The 22047-nt window shown below is 36.6% G+C and overlaps 2 protein-coding genes across 5 annotated transcripts in view; both read right to left on the bottom strand.

Moving 5' to 3' along the window:
* LOC149790303 (ras-related protein Rab-5C-like) overlaps positions 1-3076 on the bottom strand; it is a 67369-nt gene extending 64293 nt beyond the window's left edge. Inside the window, exon 1 of the mRNA XM_089972355.1 lies at positions 2934-3076. The gene's annotated coding sequence lies outside the window, so the exon portion shown is untranslated. The remainder of the gene's footprint in view (positions 1-2933) is intronic.
* Positions 3077-13733: 10657 nt separating this feature from the next.
* The window catches only part of LOC149790302 (ras-related protein Rab-5A-like), a 44120-nt gene continuing 35806 nt past the window's right edge, over positions 13734-22047 (bottom strand). For all 4 annotated transcript variants that reach the window (XM_089972351.1, XM_089972349.1, XM_089972352.1 and 1 more), the window contains one exon: positions 13734-15816. In XM_089972351.1, coding sequence (XP_089828477.1) covers positions 15713-15816 — 104 coding nt within the window. In that variant the 3' untranslated portion in view covers positions 13734-15712. The remainder of the gene's footprint in view (positions 15817-22047) is intronic.

Below are 22047 nucleotides of genomic sequence, written 5' to 3'. Positions count from 1 at the left end.
AATACATATTAAAACAGATATCATTAAATCAAATATACATAACAGAGGTACTACGCGGAAATAATGTAAGTTAGAAAACATACAACGAAAATTATATTTTGTAAACTTTGCAAGTGAACTCATTTTCTCTAACAAGTGAATCACGCCAAAATTCTATGGCAAAATTTACAATACGTTTCATATAGGGGGGGGGGGGGGCGAGTGGCCGAGTGGTCTAAAGCGCTCTCCGTTACGGATCACTGCCATCTCACCTCTGTCTGCGTGTGTTCGAGTCTAGGATTCGGCCAATGTGGTTATGTGAGAAAGCTTGCCAGTAGCTTCTCGTGGGTCGGTGGTTCTTCCCGGGGTTTTCCCGGGTTCTTCCTCCACCATTAATACTGGCCGCCATACATAGCCAATCGTGTGCTAAAAAATGGCGTTAAACCAAACAACAATATACATAGAAGAGCGGTTCCGGTTCGGGGCTATAGCACACACGGATTTATATGGGTGATTTTATTTCTACGGGCGAGCAGGTGGATCCGGAGAAATTGTTACTGAACAATAATGCCACTGAGATAGTTTGTTTGTGAGTCTAGTACATCAGCTAAATTCTAAGAGTAGGAAAGTATGCCGAAAGTCATTACTTCGCTTAACAGTGATGATGCATCAGATTGCAAGAAAAGCTGATTAGCCGCATAATTCTGTTTAGTTATGAGGCTCTTCACGTTATAGTTTGTTGGCACTTATTGAAAATTGTTTAAAATGTTTTAGATATTGCTTTTAACGAAGCTTTACTCTACTCCTTCGTAATGATGTGAATCTGAGGAAAGTCTATATGATGGTTAGTCATAATTCCATGAAAGCTCAAAACCCTTTTCCGCATCATTCCATGCGTTGTTTACTTAAATGTGTATATTTCGATTGGACCTGTGGCTATAGGGTGCATAACTTTCATTTGTGCAGGTTTTATAGTGGTGTACTAAGGGTAAATGGCGCGCGGGGCAACCACTAATCAAAGAGACCACTCCAGTGGCCTAAGTGATAAGTGTGTGCGCCAGGGATGCGTGAGATCGCAGGTTCGACGCGTACCAAAAACTAATAAAAATAGTTCGAGCAGCTGCCTCGCTTAGCGCTCATCACTAAGCGGTTAGCTTTAAAACTGGTCGGCCTAGTGTCAGGGTGACTGGGTGAAACATGATTATACATGTATGTTGAATGATATCTATTGTTAGACGTCACTATAAACTGTCACACTGCAGACATCGAAGCGAAATGATGGCAAATTGTTTAAGATTCGTTAAAAATCCAAATCACAATGCAATACAAGTGGGATCGCAGCTAAATTACATTGTATGAAACTACATGCATACAGACATATAGCGCTCACGCCCACCCCCACCCCCACCCCAAAATGGCTATATTGTGAAATTCATATTTTAGTCAGTTTGAGCACCGTAAAAGTACGGAAAGTTTATTTGATGTCCGTTACGTTTTGAATGAGATTTAATGTCCGTTACGTTTTGAATGAGATTTAATGTCCGTTACGTTTTGAATGAGACGGACGATTAGACTTCATCTCACTTATTTATTTTGTTTGTAATAAGATATTTGAAAATAATAAATACATATTAGAAACTATAAATTTATATTTGGAAATCACATATGTATTGTTTCAACATTTTACAGTAATCTCGCTTTACTCGGTTATGATACCCATGTTTGTTTTTATACCTAAATGTGACTTTCTTTGACTACGTCCATGACCCTGTAACGATATATGACATCAGAAAATGTTATGACCGGTGATTCGAGAAAACTGAAATAGACATAGTATATCGTAAGCAGTCGACATGCTGAGCCGGCCACGACCTCTGTTCGGCCGGCGATTTGCTAAGATAAACTGTTGACGGAAAAAACGTTAAGGGGTAGCGGAGACTTTTTGTCTTGAGATATAAGATTCACATTTTAAATGATATTTCCTTGACATGTATAGAGTACACTAGTATTACTTTATCCTTGACATGCATCTAATACACTATTATTGTCGCACTGTTAAAGTAGCCAATATATATTGTGACACGATTCATGATGGAGCATTGGTAAGTTCAAGAATACACACCACAGGTCAAGGAGGTAAGATTAATTACCTTCAACTACAAAATGTTTATTACGTCTCAAACAAAGACCCCCCCCCCCCACATCTCTCTCTCTCTCTCTCTCTCTCTCTCTCTCTCTCCTCCTCCTCCTACTACTACTACTACTATTAATTATGTTGTCCGTCTCTTACAATACTCCCAGTTAGTCTGATTGTTACGATATACGCTTTAAAAAGTTATTATTTAGGAAATATTCCAAGTCTTTATCAATCTTCGTGTTGATTGTGGATCATTATGTCCCCCTTCCTCCTCCTCTATCTCTCTCCCTCTCTCTCTCTCTCTCTCTCATTTGTTCTCGTTTGCCACATAATTGCATGTAATTTAATATTAGTAGCCTTAGTACGTGTAGTGGTCGATTTAGATAGTCTTTAAACATTAAAACCTCTCCCAATCTTTCAAGGCCTATATAAAACCTGCCTAGCTATAAAACATAAGAGACGATGATACATGTCTTACATGGACGCTCCCAGAAACCCTCCTTGCGGGATTTAAATCTAACAAGTGGTGGATGGGTATGGAGTATCCATACTGTTGTTGCTGTTATTTTGTTTTTAACGCGATTTTTCAGCCTGAGATTCAGACCCACTCGGACAGGTGTGAGATAGCAGTGATCGGTAAAGGTGAGTGCTTTTGACCACTTGACCACCCGGGGCCCAATATATCCATGCTGAATTAAAACGTAAACAAAGAGACTGAAAATAGGTATATGGATTAAGGTGTGTGTTTTTAACTAAATCATTGGTATTATGTTTGTGCAAATGGTAATGAGGCAAGCTAGTGGACAAATTTACCTACCGATTAGAGGATATTAACGTCCAAGCCACCTGAATTTCTTTCTTCAGAGGAAATCTTCAGGTACTGCTGGTTACCTGTTGTGATGACATACGCAACAACATATTTACCTTTCTTATCAAACGGAAGTTTAACTAATACTTCCGTCGATACACTGTATTATGTGTGTTCCTGTATTTAGCTTCCTCGTGTCTGTGTCGCTATACTATTATATGGGACGTTGTGGTGAAAGTTGCTGTTCAACAATGGTACGTTACTCTTGTATGATGTATTAACGTGTTTCTTCCTTCACCATTGGGACTCGGTCAACTCCCAGTTTATAACCAATTTTGAAAAGATAACGATGTAAATCTTTATACTCTTGGGCGAGATCATATGCACATAAATGGGGTGGTGAGCATTTTTATATTGACAAATATAAATAGGTAGCAAACACAATAAAATAATTGTTGTAGAGGATTCACACAGTTTCATAGCGTGTTCAAATCAAGTCTTTAAAGATTTGCTGAATTTTCCTTGATTGTAAGTCATGCATACTGAGCTAATCCAATGTGTACACATCACACAGTCACAAAGAAAACGCGATGCAGTTAGCAATGACTGACAAATATAATATTAAACGTAGTAATTCTACTTATAGTTTTAACTGAGAAGCTGTTGAGTTACATTCTTGCAGATGAGCTAGAACCATGCCATTGAAATGCATTTAATTTCAAACACATAATATTGTGAACGCATTCGTTCCACTGCGTACAAGCATTGCCTGTGAAAAAGACAAGAAGGGTTGGCCTACTTTATTTTTTGTTTTTGTTGAAATGTACCTGTTCTATGTATGAGGTTAGCATTTTGTAAACAGCTATTCGTTGCTAATGGTCCTGTCCGACTCAGTAACAGATTTGTTGAGACAATCTAGATACATAACTGATTTTAGATGGAAATATAGTGAGAATACTGTGGCAGTTTGTTGTTTGTCCTAGGTCATTTTCAGCTGATAAGTGGCCAGAGAACAGGGTCAGTCGTATACAATACATGTAAGTCACCACCATACGGAAGAAAACGGTAGTGCAGGAGAGAGATGTGAATGTAGGGCACGCTATGCGCCATAGTCTTTATAAAAGTGTATGTGCTATCTGAAGATTTACTATCCTATTTTGGATGTTGTTCCTACCCTGATCATGTCTGAAGAACTACATTAGGTCAACAACTATACTAGTCTGTACCAGCTACCATACTGGACCGTGCCCATTTTTTGCTATATTAGATATACAAGATGAATACCAGCCCACCATAATGGACTGTGTCACATATTTGATTTTTCAGATATACAAATAGGCAACCATTCTCTGAACATTTCCATGGAAGACGTAAAATTTGTACCTCTGAAGAACAACTATAAAGTTGTTTCAGGTGAGTTATGAGAAAATATTTTAATCTTATTATTTTTAAAATCATGAATTGCTAATTTTCTTCCCACGTGGGTGCCAGCTTATTTCACAATAATGGAAAAGAATATTCTAATGGAATTGATGTTGTTATATAGTTTTAGTATTTGGTTAACTTGTGAATGTAATGTTTTAAGAAGTATACCATGGGACCATAGGTGGCAGGGTCCAGTTTCGTAAATTGGCCCCTGGTAAATTTCTTAACTTAAGAATATGGTGTGACTTTTCAGCTAGTATTGTTTACTGTTTATATATATGGATATATTTGTGAACTAGGTGTTTCGGGCTTGTGTTGTTCTTGAAGTTGATGTCAGGCATGTATACCTTCCACAGTTTCTCTGCAGTATGTTGATAGTGAAATACCAATAGTCGGCTAGAAAGAAGAGCTAGCCTCCCATAGCAGTAGACACGTGGGTTCAAGGCAAGTAGAATATTTCAAAAACGGCTTGGATGACAAGTATTCTGAATTTCATCAAGCTATTTAGTAGGCCATGTTTTTCAAACGTTTCATCCAGGGAAAGGGCTTGCGTTTGCATCGTGAGTACAACATGTTGTCAAAATTGCCATTGGATGTGAAAAATGCTTGTATAAAATAGGGGTTATGGTGCATACACTTTTCAGCTATTAACTGCCATTGACATCTCTGGTCAAGTGAATAATGTTATTATGCTTTGTTTTAATATAGGTATCTTAAATTATGGACCTTTTCACCTCATTTGTGTATTTGAATTTTTATAATTTTATATACTAGGTCGCTGATAGTGGCATTAAATTTGTACATAAAAACTGGCCGCCTTAATTTTAGGAAGCTTTTGTTTTGTTTGAGTTAGCTCCCGTTAGTAAGCTTTCGCATAGTTCTTTCCCTCTGCTCTTTTATCCACGTATTGCACTTTTTACATAATACTTTTAATTTTGTTTATATCATTTTGCTTTTTTCCAATGGATTTTCGTGTAATCTAAACTTCTTTACGCATATATTTTCTATTGCATAAGCCAGGGATGTGTTCAATGTTCTATCTCATCTGTATAACATCTGTGGAATTGATTTTTCCATATTGACCTTTGTACTTGTCTTCATCCATCGAGCTTTCATTTCCTTAAAAAATCTTATCGAAATCTGTATCACATAGTTTATGTGTTCTATCCCTTGTACGAAAATTTCAGGCCACACATATTTCTTTTGTTACCCTTGTTGTTTCTCCTTTTTTGTACGCTTGTCCTTTCGTTCCAAAAGTACCTATAAAATCTGTTTATTTATAATATAAAAATGTATAATACATCTTACTGATAATTACACCATGTAAACCAAGCACGTTCTGGCCAATACAGGTTCCGTATTGTATAACAAGGCAATATAATTATTCATTATAAATTGTACATGTTTGGCATAAACAGCTGCATAATGACGTTACGAACCATGCGCAGAATGGTAAGATTAGGCTCAAACACCATTTCCAAGAGGTTTATGTCTTTCTGCCACTTTCTGCAACGACCAGGTTTAAATTTAGACAAATGTTATAAGTTAACAGTATGCATAAAGTGTCAGTACAATAAACAATGTGTCACTAAAGATACCCAACTCTGCTATGGAGAAAACTATTAGAACCGATGCAACAAAGAAACATGCACCCCGTTGAGATTCGACGTTGGAAAAATAATAACCCCTTACTCGTGGGAACATGTCCCCGTTGTTGAATGGCTTTCTCGTGGAGCCGAATTTGCAACGTGTTAGTGACGAAACTTGTACGTGTTGAAAGGGTGAGCGGTCTAGTATCACTAGGGTTATGGTTCTAATTACCTTATCACATTTGTTCCATTTAAGGAATCACATTGTAAATTAAATGCACGAAGATCAGCATAATGGTGACCGGAAAATCCGACCTTGATATACAATACACTTCAACTTTAATAAAAACAAAACAACAACATTAGTTTGGTTTTTTCTTCTTCATTAGTCTGAATAATTAAAATTTGATTTAATCAAACATGTGTCTTAGTCTTTGAATTTAGCGGTGAGTTAACAAAATCTAGAAACAGAATAGAAATGAAATGAAACACGACGGTTCATTGGGCGTGCTTTTGTGCACGCGGCTAAATAAAGCGTACAAGTAGAACAGTGAAATATTAATGAAACGAGGACTTTTCTTAATAGAAAGAAATATGCGAATTGCGTAGAAAAGTCGATAAGCAAGAAAAAGATATGAAGTTTTCTTCTGTCATAAGACACAAAGACTGCCAGTAGTTACTGTAAAAGAAAGGAGAATAACAATAGAAATCATCTGCGATCCCGAGCACATCGGGCATCATGATATAAATAAGATGTAAATACAGTTTTGTAATCTCTACTTTATTAATTGAGCAGGTGTTCGTTTAAAAAAAGACAATATTAGGACCGATATTTAGCTTCAGTTAAATTTTGTATTTCCCAATAATTTCTCAGAAAAACTTTGATACTAAAAAAGAACATTTTCAAGTGTGTTAAATCTTTTCGTGAGAACTTATTTATTTTTTTTGTATAAAAAAAAGCCTATTTAAGTATAACACTAGGGAAAAAAGTATTTTGCACCAGGACTACGATTTGCATGAAAGAGAACCCTGGTTTCTAAGTTTAGAGTAATCAGGATTATGTATGCAATACTTATTTGAAGAAGGGACGTTTTCCAGCTCAATTCATATATTGACATAGTTACTTTATTGTGCATTTGTTCAATTTGTTTATATGTAATACCGAATTGAATAAATTACCAGAATTTTAGGATTCGACAAAAATGAATTTGGACTTCAACCAGACCCCTCTTTACTTTTATTTTGTCCTCCCACCCCCATGAAAAAGTGTCTACAGTTATAAGTATAATAAAATTGGACATTTTCACTCCATCCGTCCTCTCACACATAAGCAACTCAATGACTCTCGTATCAAACAAAATATATTGGCAACAATACTTGTCCTCTGTGTTGCAAGACAAATTTTTAGTTACACCCCCCCCCCCCCCGCCCGTCAGCGCTACAAAATTATATCGCTTGTAGGCACGAAGTCAGGCTGACGTCTTTGAGTCCACATTGTCTAGTACTATTGTTGAACGCTATTTGAACTTTTATTTTACACACTAATCAATACATTTTTATAGTCGAATATTAACACATAAAATCTTTACAGAAAAACACCCGTAGGTAGCATATTTAAATTATTTGCATAAATGGAAAGAAATCCCGTTTAATATAGCGCTGAGAAAGTGAGCTTTGCGGAAACATTTTACACGAATCTTGCTGATGTTGTCTTCTGGTAATAGATTCTCATAACATGTTAAATGTTTACTTTTAAACGTGTGCTCCAAATGAATATCGATTTATGTGCCTAAATACATAACAGACTCCGACATGAAAAAACACCGAGGTACGCATAAAAGCGGAGGCAGAAATAAATCGATCCCCACCAAAAATCCGTACATGTCAAAACGAAAACATTTAATAATATTCTTTAAAGAACATTAATCGTTATGTAGTTTTATAAATTTACCAAAGTTGTTTAACAAATTTGACAAGGCATTGATATGTTTAATGCAGAAAGCTGTTTGCTGTAAATAACACAGCTGTTTGCTGTAAATAACACAGGCGAAGCTGTCAAGCTTAGGTACTGTACTACTGAATAAATTCAGGAGATAAAAGAATAAAAAACTTTTAAGTTTGACTTTATTAATAAGAGTTATACGCCCTTTGATTAGGGATATTTGGTGAAATATTCCGTAATAAGTTATTAATGTGCTAGTATTGAAGATATTATCGATTCTTATTGCAGAAAGTACACTCTTGTAACAAAAGTTTTTAAAATAAATGGAATTTTAAACGACAAAAAAATCCTTTTTCTAATATATTTGAATACAGTTTTCAAAACATGCTCTATTTTACATAACGAGCCAAAGAGAAAATCTTGTCCAAAAAAAAACGTCCCCCCCCCCCGCAGAAACGGTTGGTGATTTATTCCAATTTTTTTAAAAATTTAACCTGTTGACGGACTTACATAATCGTAAAGTATTTCTCACCACAAAGGGAGAAGAAAAATAAAACTCTAGTTGTTGAAAGGCGTTCAGCGTTATGTAAAATGTCTTAATTTGCTGAATATATTTGTGCTTTTCTTTTTATCCTTATTTGTCCTGATTTTCATTAAAATCACCTTTTTCATATAGACTCCCGGTACATACACATTTCGAAACGATGCAACTTGGACAAGAAGGAATCTGTGAAAAAGTAGCCACTTTGAACGAGAGGAAAGGCTCAAAGAATAAAGCAATATTGGCTTATTTGCTATGGAATACTTACGAAACGTATGAGGCTTACATTGCATTTTATCCGTTAATCTGTTCAAAAGCGCAGTCATTGGATTAGTGGCCCAGATACAAAACATATTATCCAGTTATAGACATCAGTTACGCTTACTTCCTAACTTATGTAACGTATATGTCTACATTTTTACGGGCATAGCTATCGTTATGGTTTACATGCTCGCCTGTAGGCTAGAAGGACATTAGTTTGAGTTCTAGTAGAACCGAAACATTTCAGAAATGTTCACTGCCCTGTTTCATGAGCACCAATCATTTGTCATCAGCACCGCTGTAAATGACAGACACACCGTCGAGTGACCGTAAAACCCAAATCCTTCTATCAGCATTATTTTTTTTTATTTTTTTTTTAAATCTAGAGAATGTATCTCTAGTCCTAATGAAGATTTGCTTATGGCATGAACATATGCAAATCAACGTTTTAATATTAATCACTTTAATGCATTCAAAAATCTCCCCAAAGGAGATACTAAATATACAGGTATAGTTTTCATATTAATTTGACCAAGATCACAATTCCAAACTTTCTTTTAAAAAGCGACTAAAATAAGAACGAAGAACTTCAATACATGATAACAATCACAATACTGCACCTTTACACAGTTGACAGGGACTAAAAAACTGGCATTGAAGCTGTAATACCATGTTACCGATATAGCAAGGTAATGTAATATCTTTAATTGTTTTCATGTTATCTATCGAGTACATTTAGGTGGTTTTATCAATATATACAAGGCCATCTGTCGTACCTCTGACTTCACTTTTCACCTTGATATACACTAGTTAACACCTTAACAGCGTGATTACTATCGGAAGAATAACGTAATTTACCTGTCTGTGAAATGAACAATAACATCTACATCACATGTCTTGCACTCTGCCATTTGGGGCTAACCGGGCTGTTGTTAACATTCACTATTTTATTTTATTTACAAATAATATTATTAATCTGAGTTTAATACAAATTTGAAAACATATTTTGGTGCATTTTGCTCAAAAGGGTTGCAGGCATGTGGATTCTGAAATACATGTTCTCATGTTGGGAATATTTCATAATTAACAGTTCGTCAAATGAAATCGATTAGATATTTGCAATATTTGTACGAGTGCAATTGTAAGAGAACGGAACGTAGGGTATATATATATATATATATATATATATATATATATATATATATATATATATATATATATATATATATATATCCTTACTTTTCAATACGTAAACGAAGAAGCATAATTGTCATGTAAAATGTCAATGGTTCGAGCTCTACAAGCATAAACGTTTACATTTTCAAATATGATGCAAACAGTTGAAAATATTTTTCAAAATGAAATATTTTTAACTTTGGCGCACACTTGCATGGCGATTATTTGATAAGGATGTGATTATTAATTTACGTTTACTACGTATTCCACACTCCTACAATCTTTCTGATGAGACTTTTTATCACCAATCCAGTGGTCTAGTGGTGAGAGCGTCCGCCTCGGCTGCGAGAGTTCGCGGGTTGGAAGCCCAGCCGAATCCTACAACATTAAGAGGTTAATGTTAGCACTGGTCAGCCTGGTATCAGGATAATGTGACTGGGTGGGACATCATGCTACATGTCTGCGGCATGGTGCCTCAGCGCTAGACATCACTATAAACTGCCACACTGCATACATCGTAGCGATATTTCTGAACAATTGTGAAAGCTACGTTAAAAATCTAAATCACACACACACACACACACACACACACTTTTTTATCGATTTAGATGTCTCCGCATAACTTTTCCTTGTTGGTGAAACGTTAAACACAATTTCACTCTCTCACTACGTACCATTGCATAAATGAAATGAAAAGAAATGAGGGCTGTAATGCATTTTCTCTGATACATATTTAATAAATCATATCAATGGGCGGGAAAAGTTTAAAAAGTTCCTAATTATACAGTAAAACAGTTTTCAGTTGCAGCCAAGTTTTGTAAGACATCTTTTACAATCGTAGTTCGTCCGCCTGTAAAAAAAATCTTTTCCTCCATACACGCTATTATAATTCTGTAAAACCTTTATTGTTATTCTGTATCTATTAGACTAAATCCTTTTTCCAGTGCATATAAATATCTAAACATAAGCCGGACAACCTCGTCTTCCTGGTCTACTTTAACAACATTTTCGAATGATAAACAATCAATCATTGTACCCATACCCTGGTTGATCAACGTATTATCGTCTACCAGTTATGAATGTGAATTTCTAAACCGTCGTCTGCTCGTAGCCTTGTTCACTGGGGGGCTTATACATTGCTTTGATATTAAATTCTGTGATGAAACAAAGTCAGTTTTCTTTAACTGACCACTTCTGTGGCTGTTATAATTACGTTTAAAAGTCAAATTTAAAGCAAAACTCTTTGAATTTGATTTAATCTTGCAAGTTGAAGAAGAAAAAAAAACTTCTTCAAAACGCAATGGCCATAATTTTAAGCCTTTGTTATGAAAACAGAAATTTATTTCAACTCTAATAAAACCTTGATTGAAACACAAACAGACATAAAATCAATTTCGGTTAAAAATTTACGATATCGAAGTTGATATTGACGTGGAGAAATCAACAAAGCCCTCAACAAGAATGTAATTAAATTACGTACACCGACGTCTTAAACGAATTAACTATTATGTGAACACTAAGCCGTATTTAAACGCATTTCCATTTAGCCAGGCTTAACGGGATCATTAAACATTTTATGATATCTAACCGAATATAGTAGTGTTTATGCATACGAATGGTACACAATGATGCCTTTTTAGCGTGTCTGTACACCTGTATCTTAATGTTATCCTGCTTCTTTTTCTCAACATTGAACATTAGGCGATAGTACTATTTCGACGTTGAAATATTACCCCTGGGGTTACTTTTCAAGATTGGAAACCGTCCTGGGGTAACTTGTCATTGTTGAAAATTGTCCCCGGGGTAATTTTTCACCGCATAGTATTGTTCCGGAGGATAGACTTGTGAAGTGGAAAGCGATTTCTCATGAAGTATTTTTCCACACCAGTTTAGGTTAATTTGTCCTTGTAATTCACATTTGAGAAAAGATCAGACAGCGGTGTTATTGGAAAGGTCCATTCTGTGACGTTAAAGAGTACGTGAATGGGTGTAAACAATATGAGAAATTGGCGTCGCTACACAAACACAAAACCCTTCTTAAGCCAATTCCAGTTTCACCGACAGCATTTGATTAAACTGAGACGGACTTTCTTAGACGGAAAGTAAAGACGGAATTAGATAATTACTTGATTGCTGTGTTTTGTTATATCAGAGGAAGGTTAAAGACAAATACATTTTTATTTCGGTGTTTAATAAAATGTTACGAAGAGAAGATGTAGAAGCTGCACAATCATGTCATTCTAATTGTAATTTCAAACATTATTCAAGAAAATGAGATATTTCTGGTGTCGTTCAAGTTGACCTTTTCCCTCGCATTATGATCACGTCGACATATGACAAAGCTTGATTGCTTTTGAGTAGCAATGATCGTTGTTTAAGGCTGATGTCTTGTTGCCTTGCGGATAGGCTATATATTCCTGTTATAGCTAAATTTTAGTGAGGTTGTATGGTTCTTTCGTTGTAGTCTAATAAATAGCTTCTGTTTTCATAATCCTGCAAAGCGTTCTGAAACTAACTAATATATAATCATCGTGTCGGATAATTCTGCGCAACGATACGTCATTTCTGTAAACATTGGATAACGTGTTGTGTTTGGTCGAAAATCCAATTTGTATCAAGAAAGAAAGATCGTCCTTTAATTAAGGAAAGAGCTATTCACAAATTGCACACAAAAATCGCACATTTCTTTTCTAAATGCATATGAAAATGTGATTTAGAAATGTCACCATAAAGACATTTTCCATGAACTTCTTGAATGTGTAACTCAGAATAACCTATTTAACATTTATCTTTTAGAATCATCCAGTTAAATACATTTTTTTTAAATATATAATTTTTTAACGTAGAACAAATTTGCCTCTTTATCCAAGTCTATAATTTTGCATGAAGTTGTCCCACACCTACTTTATCGTCTGATATCCAAGTTGCCGCTCAAATGAATTCTCAACAAATTCCTTCTTTATTGTCTGTTTCTAAATTATGCAGTATTTATTCCATAAACGAGGCGTTTTAACACATTACATCCTATTCACTGTTTTTCCTCTTCAGCATAATAGCTTGTTTTTATAAAGAGTTGAAATTTTACTAATTATTTTACAATATCTGTTTAGTTTGCTAAATACCTCGTGCCATTTAGTGGCATTGCTACTTTGAATTTAATAAAACCAGCTATAAATTTGACCACATTCCTCGGCTGAAATGCGGAGATATTCCAACCAAAGGAATTTGTTTCAATACCATAACCGCGATGCATTGACATTATATATTTTCTCATTTATTTTACGTTATTTATTATTGATTAGCGAAGTAATTTTAGCAGACAACCGATATGTTTGCACACAGCGGATGTGTTAATCGGCATATGTCTTTCTCATATCTGTGCAAACTGTATCGATCATTGTTATATGTGTGCTCAATGTGAAACCATTGTTGTGTGAAATTCTTACAACTTGGTTTATCTATTCAAATTTATATGTTATCTTTTAAAATAGTATCATTCATTTCATTGGAAATATATAATATATAATGTTTCATAGCATTTACAGAATGAAGGAGAAGATCAGGTATTTGAAACTTATTTATGTGAAAGAGCCTTCTTGCTAACCTTACATTTTTGTATCGGGACAACTCAGTTTTAAACTATTGTAGCAGTAGATTCATTGAGTCCGCCTCCATGTTAACAATATTTTCAGATTTTAAGGAAGTATTAATGAAGCCATTTTGCTATGTTCCTTACCCTTAATTTATCATGCAATTAAATTAGGACATACCTGTTTCAACCCGGTACTTTCGTTTCTTTCTGAGTGTTTCTTTAAATATGACATTGATGTCAGCAATACGTCAGATACAAAAAAAGGAAACATACAATAAACTCAAAACGAAATTTATTTATGCAGCATATATATTTTTGTCAAAAGTTGCAAATCAAAATTTGCATTACATAATTGAGACGAAATGTAAACATTTTAGAATTTTGTAAATATTACATGTATATTTCAATGGAGAGGTTCAATTAAAAACTTACATGAAGCTTCATAATAATAGGATCTGTTTATAATCAGAAAGGGAGATAATAACATGAAAGGTTATGCTACTCTTCCTAGAAGCACGCACAGATATTTCGCAAAGAATTCACTCCAAATTTATGAAAACTTTTGGAGACCTTGGGAAGAACCATTCTGCCTTCAACAGTGGATGCGATTAAGATAGTTTTCATGTGACAAGCATGAACACGATCTGCATGCTGCAGGTCGGTTATGCATGATATTTGATTTAGAAATTTCGGGTATTGCTAGATTAAGGCTCTTGTTTATAATATGTTTCTATTTGTACATAAAAGCCTGTTCCTGGAAAAGTACGCTTTAAGACATCTAATAGTCTTATACACTGTAAATCTATTTCATCAGTTCTTTAAATTGATTTTGCTTTAACAATTATCACAAATGATTGGTCGCAGCGGGTTTATCGTTGTTGTCAATAAAGAAAGATTTACGCGAACGCTGTCTGGTAAGATTTCTTCAGAAAACGTTAATGTTCATGCCTGAACTGTAATGTGGTTTCTATTTTACTTTATCAAGCTCACAAAGGGCTTGTTTTTATGACTGCACTTATAACTTCTGTAGGCAAACACATTAGCTGGTCGCAGAGCACGATGTGAACTCTTATATTTTCCCACGGGAGAATTAAAGGATATGGTTTTTCAAATGTGAAAAGATAGAAATAAAGTGAAGATAAACATTATTTCGCTACTAAGTTTTTATATTTCACACTTAAGTATATATAATAAAACCCGTTAGGTAATATTTTTCCATGTGTCATTATTTTTGTAACTTCAGGTAGTTAGGACATAGTCTTTTGGTTATATTTCAGGATAGGTAATTTGCACAAATAGACCATGCTTAACCAGAACACATCTTTTGTACTTGACAGGTTGAAAGAATATATATATATATATGTATGTATATATATATATATATATATATATATATATATATATATATATATATATATATATATATATATATATATGCAAGGTCGTGTGTCCTGGTAATCACGATAATCCTGCATGTTGATCTATGTAAAAATTATACGCCATTCCAACAGGTGATCACTTGTGGATCGAATTATTCTGGCCTGAAAATTATTAAACTTCTGAACTTGAGCTTGACTCTAAATCTTTTGTATCATCCAATCAGCATGGAATTTCTAACTTTTTAAAATCATTTGTGGAATTATAAATTGTGAATCTCAACATAATGTCTTTCTACCATCAATGCGTATTATTCATTATATTCTAGTTATGTGGATGAAACTTGTCTCTGTTTATGATAATGCTTTATATCGTTCCACAATGTATATGGGTAACGTGTTTGCCTGTCGATTAAATCGTCATAGCAAAGTTTTTATTTACCCTGTGTCTACCACCAAGCCTCCCAAAACAAAACGTATTTCACAACGATGCAGGAATGAGCGAGATATTTTTGGGAGTTGGTTATTCGCTTGCGTGTTTCCTTGTATGGTTAGTTTTAGCTTCTTTTGAACAATTCTCTAGGAGAAATGTTAGCGTCCCAACAACAACTCACAAACAAATAAAACTTCATGTTTTCCACAGAGGGTCCGTCTAGCATCATGCTTTTCACAATGGGTCCATCTCGCTCTCTATATAGCTAAATAAATGAAAAAGTCATGTTTGGGTACGTTTATCTCTACATACATCTGAATGCACTCAGATGGTTTAAATGAACTAATAAGAACCGTTGAAATACATGATTCATTGAAATAATCCTTGTATAATTTCAAAGTATAATCTTATTTAGTTTCCTTTGGAAGCAGGAGCACATGTTGCAACATTTCATCAGGAAGAACAGCACAGTTTCGTTTTCATATTATGTGAATGAGAATCAGGTAGATTCAATCCACTATTTCTGTTATCTTCTTTACTGACCGTTATTTCAGAAGCTGAAATACAGAAAACTGAGAGACTTAACTGACACAAAATAATATAACATATAAGTAGTGAGTAACCACAATATAATCTTTGTGACATCTGTATTCGATGGGTCAATGGTCATTAGTGCCGAACTCTTATGCACTCATCCTGAAACTTTCAAATCAGGCAAAGAAACGCATACATACTGACTTCCAGTTTCATCTGCTAAGTCAATCCAACTCATTAAAAAATAGTGTTCCAATCAGTATGCGTGCATGTCGTTGATTCGTGTTCTATCCATTATCAAATAGATAATTAGAACCCCGAAGTTCTCAACAAACTGTGAAGGAACTATTGTTTGCATCATGATTTGATACTGTTCTTATGACATACTTTTTTTTTTGAATAACAGGCTAAATATCTAGAATATTCTATGTATTCAGTATCATCATCCCTGTTCATGACCATTAATTTGGCAGTGCCTGCATGCGTAATAGAAGCGCAGCAATTATATAAAACCTATGAAAAAAATCAGACCCTCACAAGCAACAAAACTACAGTAGGTGGATTCGGTTCTCCTCTTTGCGAGTGACATCGCTGTCGCAAAGCACTGGTGATAGCACAATTACATGTCTAAATGTATATGAATATCACTCTCTAACCTTGAAAAGAAAGTTCGATTTGAGGTAAATTATTTTGCATGTGAGTTTTCTACAAGAACCTTTTTAAGAACCATGTAGCATGTTACAGACTATATAATGCTTGTTTTATCTGAACTAGGTTTCTTGCCCAAGAGCCAAGTAGTGAAGTGGGGCGATATAGCGATAATGGAAATTCCAGTCAAAAAGGTCGTGGGCATGTACAGCGACAAACTCTGTAGCGACAAAATGTTATGACTCTGTATGGACAATATGAATGGAACAGGTGGGTGACGTCAAGGTAATGTATACTGGCAACAATGTTGCAAGAGGCTGACCTCAATCGAGCCAAACAGCAAACAGTGACAGCGGAAGGAAAAAAAGCTAGAATGCTTGGCGGGACTGGACTTATAACTGGATAGACATAGCTATAGACATAAAGAAATTAGACAAGGGATCTTCTCTTCCTCAAACTTCTTCTGACTTCTGGACCGAAAATGTGAACAATCTTCAAACAACCTTGTCGTTCTAAATAAATCTTTCTTTTCAAAACGCTCGTATCGGTGATCCGGATGATTGTACATGATGATTTGACATACATGGGTAAGTCCATGCAGAACAGCATCGACGAAACGAGGGTAGATGATTCAACGTTATTCCACATATTGTGACGATAACATGTGAAGGAAATGAAGTGATTCGGGATTATTTATTGTGGGAAAGCGAATCTAAACGGATTGAGTTTATTTCCACCAATCCTAACTCGTGCTACGAAATTCAGTTACAGTGCGGAGTAAGTTTTTCAATCCGAAGAGAGCTACCTGTGATGTCACATTCCCAATATAGATGCACTAGCGTCTGTGCGCAGCGAATCCATGTAACATTGTTTTCAAACATGACAGAAACTAAGAAGACGATGAATTGCGGATGCAAAGGCCGTGGAGATGAAATGTGATGGTATAGCAGCGGCTACTTAAGTCGACACGGTCCTACGTCCAGAAGAGACTGAGTTTAATTGGGATTTAGTGGATTTTCTCTCTTCTTCGCAAGAATTTGTTACGGTACCATCACCTTCGCTACCTTCTCTTTCCTTACCACACGCCGAGGATTTTAAACAGAGGTAAGAAGAAGAATTGCATAAATATTTACATCAGCAGAAAGAAGCAGAACAAGCTTTTCTCCTTCAACAGCAACAGAAACAAAAAGAAAAGGCAAGAAGTAAACGACATGAAGAAGAAGCAGCAGAGAAACAAGCAAGGTCTAGGAGAGGAGGAGGACAGTTAAAGTCAAACGGTGACGGTACTCTTAGACACTTTGGCAGAGTTAAGGAGTCTGAAACAAATGTATCAGACTTCTTTAATACGACCCAAGAGAAAAAGACCTTCACAAGCCAAACAACTCAAACCTGTTTCTCCGCCTGAGATACTTACCCTAGTGATTCCTACCAAATCATCGAGAGGAGCAGGTCCAGAAGTAAGCCTAATCCATGGAAAAAGCTGACGGCAGTTAAAGCTGATTGCTTCCCGTTCCTGAGTTTGTTTGTTTTTTTAAGAAAAACACCCAACGGTCCTTTTCAGTGTCAGTCACTTTTCTCGAAAAGAGATCATATTCGTTTAGCCAAAATAAATTATAACTCAAAATCCCTTTTTTTGCCCCATGATATACGTGTGTGAGTGCATGAGTATAGGTCCTTCTTTTAAAAAATCAAACCCAAGAGACACTTACGTTTCTGTCTGTTATATTCTAGTAACAAATTTTACAATCCATTTCAAAGGAGAGAACGTTTAAAATATTCATACACTTCTATTGTGTCTTTGTTCACTCTCTCTGTTTTGGGATTTCTTCACTTTTACAGGTTTTTCCTCTTCTTCCTCACTTTCACATCGTCATCATTTCCTCTCTTTTTTCTCTTTCTGGACGTGTCTGGGTTCTTCAATTTGAGAGGGTACCTCTTCTTCCTCTCGTTCGGAACCCCTCTTGTCATATTGCTCCTGTTGTTTCGTAGGGCAGTCTGAAGACCAACGTTTATTATCTTGACAAAGATAACAGGTATCTTGATGTTTGTCTCTCCTGGCTTTTTTGACGGTCTGGACATTATGTAGCCCAATACTCTTTCTTCTGACATATATAGTAAGTATCTTGACTTTTATCTCGAAAGGAGGGGGAGTAGTCCCTCGGCTTGTCTGAAGAAAAGTTTCGCATGATACCTCGCAAAGGTCTGATCAGAAGGTTTTTCTGTGTTGGCTCTTCCATCGTTCTGGTCGGCTTGAGAGTGAAATGAATACTGGGAGGGAAGACACCGACCTTTTATATAGGGAAGACACTGGCCTGCCATTGATATAGAGACCCATAATGTGTAAATTGTAATAATTTTACTTTTTGCAGTCAAGATGAAACAATCGCATCATTTCGTGAAGAAAGGAGAAGTAAGTAAGAGGCTATTTTGAAGATGACATGAGTGAGGCAGAGTCCAGACAAAGAGAGTCTAAGCCAAACCAAAGTTCACAACCACCACTACTAAACCCTGAATGACACTACCACATCTGAGAGACTGAAAAGCGTTCCACTAGAAACTTTAAAACCACAGCCTACACATACAAAGTAGAGTTTAGAGATTTCAGTTAAGACGTACCCTTGGAGAAAGCAGAGGAATTCATCACTGGTGTGTGGGATTCTTTATTAATCACACTAAAACGAAAATGTCAGTCAAAGGAAGACGGTTGCTTGAGAATTTCCATTCATCACGACAGTCGGAAGTCCCCCGTTTTGATCGAGTTTAGCAGCCCATCAGAATTGCCACCTCCCAAAATCATCGACAAGATTCTAAACTTGCAAAAATCGAACGACAAGTTTCATATCATTGACGAAAAAGAGACTCTGTTAACGACCCACGTGTCTCTTCTCCAAGGGACCGGTCAACGTAGAAATGTGTTATTGTAAGACGTAGCATCAAGCATAGCTTTGCTCAAATTAACAATCCTCAAGACCAGGTGTGTTTAGTCCGTGTCATCATAGCGGGACAAACGCATGCCAACAAGAACGACACGGTATAATGGAAAAGAGCCTGGAAAACTATTCAACTATCAAACAGAGCCAAACAACGTTGCTGCAAGCACGATTATCCAAAGACACCCCACCCCCCGTGGCATTCCTGAAATGCAAAAACAGCAAGACGTCTTGGCTCCACGCTACCCTTTGAAAGTAGACACTCAAGAAGTGCGTGGACCTCTGTTGTTTCGATATAAAAATTTCAAAGGCGGAAAATACAATCACGTCGTTTATCACGATGAACATTTGGAATCCAAAACCAGTATTGTCGCATTCCATGGATACAGTTTCTATTGTGAGAAACGTGACAATGGCTATAACAATCGAGAGCAACACAAGCCTTGTGGATCGAAATGTGAGGGGTGATTTGTATCTAAACCCTGTCTGGATGAAGGACAAGAACGTGTGCATTGCCTAGCTTGTTAGCGTACTTTTGTCAGCCCTACCTGTTGCCAAAAACATCTGAAGATGCAAGGTTTACATAAGAAAAGTGCTTGTCATCTGCTGAGACTTTGTCGGGTTGTAGACAAGTCATACATAGCAATAATGAAGAGGAAGACGACCAGAAGAAGAAAGAAGTTTCATCTATTTCGAGTTCGAATACATGCAAGAGACCGGCATTTACATTCTTAATTTTGCGTAGCTCACCGAGCATGCGAGAAGTGCATCAATGAACCTATTTGTAATCATTGCCTTCACGGTAACAAGATTCCTGGAGAACATGAAAATATATATCGGGAACCGAACACGTCAACCGATTTTGCCCAATGGATCTTAGACCCCATCGACAAGACGTGGTGTCCAGAGCATATCGAACGTTACGGAGATTGTCATCGTCAGCCACGGTGATGGCTCACAATTTCTCGAGCTACAATGGAAAGTTTCTTTTGAGATACTATACGGAACATGGTACCGAACGTCCTAAAGTGACTTCGATCGGAGCCAAAATCATTTCCATGCAAGTGGGACAAGTGCAGTTTAAAGATTCAATGAGTTATTTGGCCATGCCTTTGAGCCAAATGCCTAAAACATTTGGAATGATAGAAATGGACAAAGGCTATTTCTGCACTTTTGAATACCGAAATCAATCAACAAGCCGTTCTCCCCCATATGCCTGAGGCTCAATACTACGTCCCCGACAACATGCGCGCCGAACTTCGAGAAGCTTCCTACCCTTGAGGCCAGACTCACGCCTCGGACCCTTCAGACTTTCAGGAAGAACCGTTAAAATAATATTGTTCCGAAATGGACATTTTACGGCGTTGCTGTGGAAACTTTTGACATGGAAGAAGATGGGTCAAACATGATCGCAACGGAAGAGGCGAAAAGACCATCGGAAGGTATTCGGTTTAACCGTTGCTTATTTCATGTATATCCCATCTGCCACCCTCAACGTGTACAATAAATCAGTTTTTAATACGGACCATGGGAAACTTGAACCAGGCCACTTGTCAGCGGCACTTCAAACTAGAACGGCAAAGATAACAAGTGGTGGAAATGTGGAAACACGGGTGCGATAAACGTTTGGAAAGCGATTCCGAGTTTAAACGCATCGTGGAAAGTTATAAGCTGTTGGACCCAATGAAACCCACTGGAGAGTTTATAGGGAGGACGGACGAATGCCACATGTTTGCTCTACCACACCCACGAGGAAAATGGAGACGAAATCAAATACTTGGACGTGTGTTCGCTGTATCCTTACATGTGCAAATATTGTCAGTTTCCCGTAGGGCACCATCAATTGCTGATGGAACGCATCGAACTGAACAACATTAGACACTACGAATGCTTGATTAATGTAAAGTCTTGCCTCACACGGACTTGTACCATCCCGTTTTACCTCACCAATGCCAAGGAAAACTGATGTTTCTCTTGTGCAGTACTTGTGCCGAAACGTGCAACCAAGACCGACTTTCTCAGCACACCAAGGAAGAACGCGGTTTGATGGGGACTTGTGTCAGCGTGGAATTGTTTATAGCTCTGGATCTGGGGAACCAATAGTTAGAAGTGTACGAAATGTACCATTTTCCCAAGACAGAACAATACCATAAGGGTTACCAATCTAAGGCATTTTCGCAGAGTACCCGAATGCCATTTTGAAACTGAAACAAGAAGCCAGCGGCTATCCATCCTGGTGCCACACTCCCGAAAACCAAAAGAAATTCAAAGAGAAATACTTGGAGCAGGAAGGCATTACTTTAGTCCACCACGTGGAGTAAAACAAAAGATGAGATCGTTTGCCAAAGTTATATTAAATTGCTTGTGGGGCAAAATGGCACAACTACCGTCTTTATTTGCGACAGAGTATTTTACAGAACCTTCCCGCTACTTTCAGATTATTCACGACATATACATTAAACACGTGGACGTCCTTCATGAGGCTTCATCTTAGTCAATTGCTTAGAAGAACAGCAATTTGTCGAGGCTTACGAAATCGGAAATGTCATCATTGCAGCTTACGTGACAGCCCATGAACGATTAAAATTGTACGAAGTTTTAGAACTGTTAGGAGATCGTGTGCTGTATTTTGACGCGGGCAATTGCATCTGCATCGATCGCCTGGATCATTGTTAC

The sequence above is a fragment of the Sinohyriopsis cumingii genome, chromosome 10, assembly GCF_028554795.1.
Source record: "Sinohyriopsis cumingii isolate HCF-2022 chromosome 10, ASM2855479v2, whole genome shotgun sequence".
Lineage (NCBI taxonomy): Eukaryota > Metazoa > Mollusca > Bivalvia > Unionida > Unionidae > Sinohyriopsis > Sinohyriopsis cumingii.
Note: the sequence above shows the minus strand (reverse complement) of the source record. Positions and strands in the feature narration are given on the sequence as shown.